The sequence below is a fragment of the Gavialis gangeticus genome, unplaced genomic scaffold (assembly GCF_001723915.1).
Source record: "Gavialis gangeticus isolate Ggan-Ray unplaced genomic scaffold, GavGan_comp1, whole genome shotgun sequence".
NCBI lineage: Eukaryota > Metazoa > Chordata > Crocodylia > Gavialidae > Gavialis > Gavialis gangeticus.
The window spans coordinates 68,248,771-68,252,539 of NW_017729033.1; the positions used below are offsets into that span (position 1 = coordinate 68,248,771).

General features: G+C 39.9%; 1 protein-coding gene across 2 annotated transcripts in view; it reads right to left on the minus strand.

Moving 5' to 3' along the window:
* CORIN (corin, serine peptidase) overlaps positions 1-3,212 on the minus strand; it is a 313,652-nt gene extending 310,440 nt beyond the window's left edge. For both annotated transcript variants that reach the window (XM_019526369.1, XM_019526368.1), the window contains exon 1: positions 3,073-3,212. In XM_019526369.1, the coding sequence (XP_019381914.1) occupies positions 3,073-3,193 (121 nt within the window). In that variant the 5' untranslated portion in view covers positions 3,194-3,212. The remainder of the gene's footprint in view (positions 1-3,072) is intronic.
* Between the last annotated feature and the right edge of the window lie 557 nt (positions 3,213-3,769).

Consider the following 3,769-nt stretch of genomic DNA (forward strand, 5'->3'; position numbering starts at 1 on the left):
AGCCTGGAAGGTGGTCGGGCGCAGGGAGGTGGGTGGCTCAACGCAGGAGCACCCCCTACTGGCCCGCCTCACGTGGTGGAAATAGCGGAGGGATACTAATACCCAGCTGTGTTCCTGAGGTGGGATCTCTGCACCCGCCACAAGCACCCTCCTAACAGATTCACAAATGTGCAGTATGTCTGGCAAGCAATGGAGAGAAGTACAAGCATGGACAAAGAGTGGCAAAATATTAAAAACTTTAAGAAATACTTTTCTGATTTCTGCAGTGGGCTCTTTAAACTAAATGTGGTCTTTTATGTATGGAATCTAAGAATATTCTTACATGTGCTGTGGAATGCAGTGCTGAGCACTTTATCTAGTGAGCCATGCTAATTAAAAGTGCCTACGTCTCACTTGTGTCAGAATCCCTGTGCTGAAAAGAATGGCAGTGGGACGCTTTGAACTAAAGCTCACTGAATGTGTTATATTTCAAAGCGTCCCACCACCATTTTTTCAGCGCGGGACATGCGGGAATGCTGATACATGTGATGCGGAAGGCTGCTGGAGTGCATCAATTTCCATGCTCCAGCAGGCTCAATTAATCAAGTCTGCTCTGATGCACTGGATTTCCAAATATTCATTATGTGGGGTTTTTTGTATGCAGATATTATGATATTATATTACAACATATTATGACCCAATATTTCAAGGTGACTACTGATTTGGGGTGTCTTACTTTGTAGGCATCTTTAAAAGATTTGATTTAAGAGGGTGAGTACCTAGGACTTCTGAAAATCAGGGCCTCCTAACATGGCTCAAGTAGGACACTTGAAATTACTAGAATAGATATGTACTTTTCCATCGATTGTTCTTTCCATAAAAGGAAGATTTAGCATATGAACATAGAATAATGGAGCTTGAAGAGGTTTTGTTCTTTCTTCACAAAAGGGCTCTTTCATTTCCTTAGAAAAGTAAATCTAACACAGGTGAAAAATCAGAGTTGACAGCCCTGAAAACTTTTAAATACTCCATTTAATCTAGTGACAGATACAGCATTGATTACATGGATGCAATAATTTATACAGAGCAAGTTTACCTACATCTCACCACAACGTACCTTACCCTGACCTGAAAGAAACACATCTAGTGCTGACCAGGTAATTCATGTGCCTTGCCCATGAAATTCCTGGCTCATCTGCTAAGAGTTCAAGGAAGGGTGCTAGTTAATACTACCAACAACAAATTATGATTTCTCTAATAGGTCTATGAGGAACTGGACTCAAATCATGCACTCATTTCGTATACTGTACACACTCATGTCACATCATACCAACATTACACTGTAAGAGTCTGTTGCTACTGATCTGTGCTGAATTTCAATTAATAAACTGGACATAGACTAATTCAACTCTCAGTATGAATTATGTTATGCTGACCTTCTGCACACTTTAAGGATCCCCCTAGGATTTGCTCATTTATTTCTAGCCAGACTTCAAAAGAACCAGCATGGTGTCATCAGTGAACTTAAAACAAAACCACTCTATTTTCTTTAGGAGAAAATAAACTGTAGCAGTCACCATAATTCCAAGCTGTAGGGAAATTCTAAAGGAATCTATGATCAGGCCTTCAGTAGAGGGGGTTAAGTTTGGGGGTCCTTTCTGAGAAATTTTCTTTTATTTTAACATTTTCTCTGTCTTCATAATTTATCTGTTTTTTATTGTAAGTTACCCTGATCCTCTTTTGGGGAGAGTGACAAATACATTTAATAAATACATAAAAATAAAACTATGTCTGGTCCAAAGTGCCAGGCCATCTCCCACTCATGCTGGATTTATGCAAATATAATTCCATGGACATTAGTGGAGTCGTCTGATTTTTAACAGTCACATGAAATAAGAACTCCACACCTCTGCCCAGGGGTGGGGAGGTGCTAGATTTTATAGACATCAGGGCTGGAAGGGACCTTGGGAAGTCATCGAGTCCTGCCTCCTGCCCCAAGGGCAGGAAGTCAGTTAGGGTCAAAGGATCCCAGCAAGATAAGCATCCAAACACTTCTTAAAGGGGTCCACAGTAGGTGCTTGCACCACCTCTAGAGGAAGCCTATTCCAGGTGTTGGGGGCTCAGACAGTAAAGAAGTTTTCCCTTATGTCCAGCCTAAGGTCTTGGAGGATTTTGTGACTGTTGATCCTTGTCATCCCTTGTGGCGCTCTGGTGAACAGGTGTTTCCCCAGATCCTGATGCATAACCCTGATGTACTTACAGGCTGCCACCAGGTCACCCCTGAGCTTGCACTTTTCCAGGCTGAAGAGTCCCGTGGCTCTCAGCCTCTTTTCATAAGGCCTATTCTCCTGCCCTTTGATCATGTGCATGAATCTCCTCTGGACTCTCTCAAGTTTCTCCACATCCTTCTTGAATTGTGGAGCCCAAAACTGGATGCAGTACTCCAGCTGCTATACAGATACTTTCCCCTAAGGAGGAGATTGAGTGTGACAGACAAATATATCTACTTTCTATCTTCTTTCTCATTCAGTCCAGGGCAAAATATATGAAAGATTCAAATGGGAATCAGGAAAATAAAAGGGAGGTATCACATTTCCTAATTGTCTGACTTGACTGATCTTTATCTGCTTCAGCTTGTTGTCATTTTAACAATAGAACTCAAACGTTAATTTTCAATCACTACACTCATTAGTGTAGTGTTTTGGCTTACCCATCACAAGCCAAATGAAAGGACCAGCTATGACAAAGTCTTGTTGCAAATCACCATTCATAGACTGAGTTGAGGAAACAGATTCATGAATTTGCCAGAACCTTAAGTGCTAGCTAGTTAGATACTATTCAGTTTTATGTCTACCCATGCTAATTACTTTGATTGTATGACATTTAAGATGGCTAGTATTTTTAGTACAGAAAAATGCAATAATTGTTTATATCTTTCCATGCTTTTGCAATTTGAATTGGCAAAATGCTAAATTACAAATATGTAGTTCAAGTATTAAGCCAGGCAGTATCACTGATACAGGTATAGATATACTACTAATTCTCTTTTAATTCTAGAAGTATATTAGACTGAGATTGCAGCATAGTACTCACCTACAAAAGTAAGTAGGATCACCAACAAAAGGATAAGAGCACAGATGCATGGAATCAATATTAGTAGCAAAAGTCGAAGAAACTTGGCCGAAGCCAGCTTCTGAGAGCAACCATCCCCCATGTTATCTTCATCCGTTCCCAAGACCTGAAGAACAGAAGAGCAAAATTTTATCGTTTTGGTGTAATTCATTAACTCCATATGATATGTTTAAAGCCAAGCACTACCCAAGGCACCTAACAGCAGTAGCACAAAGTATATGCAATAAATGTATTTAGGTCATAATTGAAAGACAATCCATAAATTTACACTAACCTGTCAACAGACATAAACAAGATACATCAACCATACATTTGGCTCACCCTTTGATATGTCAGACATTATAATTCTACCAGTATATCTAAACCTCTCTGCTGAAGTACATGAATGCCTAGGTCTAGCTAAATGCATTGAACTCTGAGACATAAAATACAGACCAAATTGTAAACAATTAAGGTGCAATGCTGCTTACCTTGCCCATGCGTGTAGGGAGTAGTGCTTTTTGAAAACTTAAGAGTTGCTAATTAGTGAACAGGCAAGTCAATCTTTCCAGATGTATATTATCCAGGAATTTTTTAACCTATTATAAATCCTGTTAAACCCCTCAGTGCTTGTGTACCATGCTGTTTTCTCATCTTCAAAGCACTTTGAACTCCTACT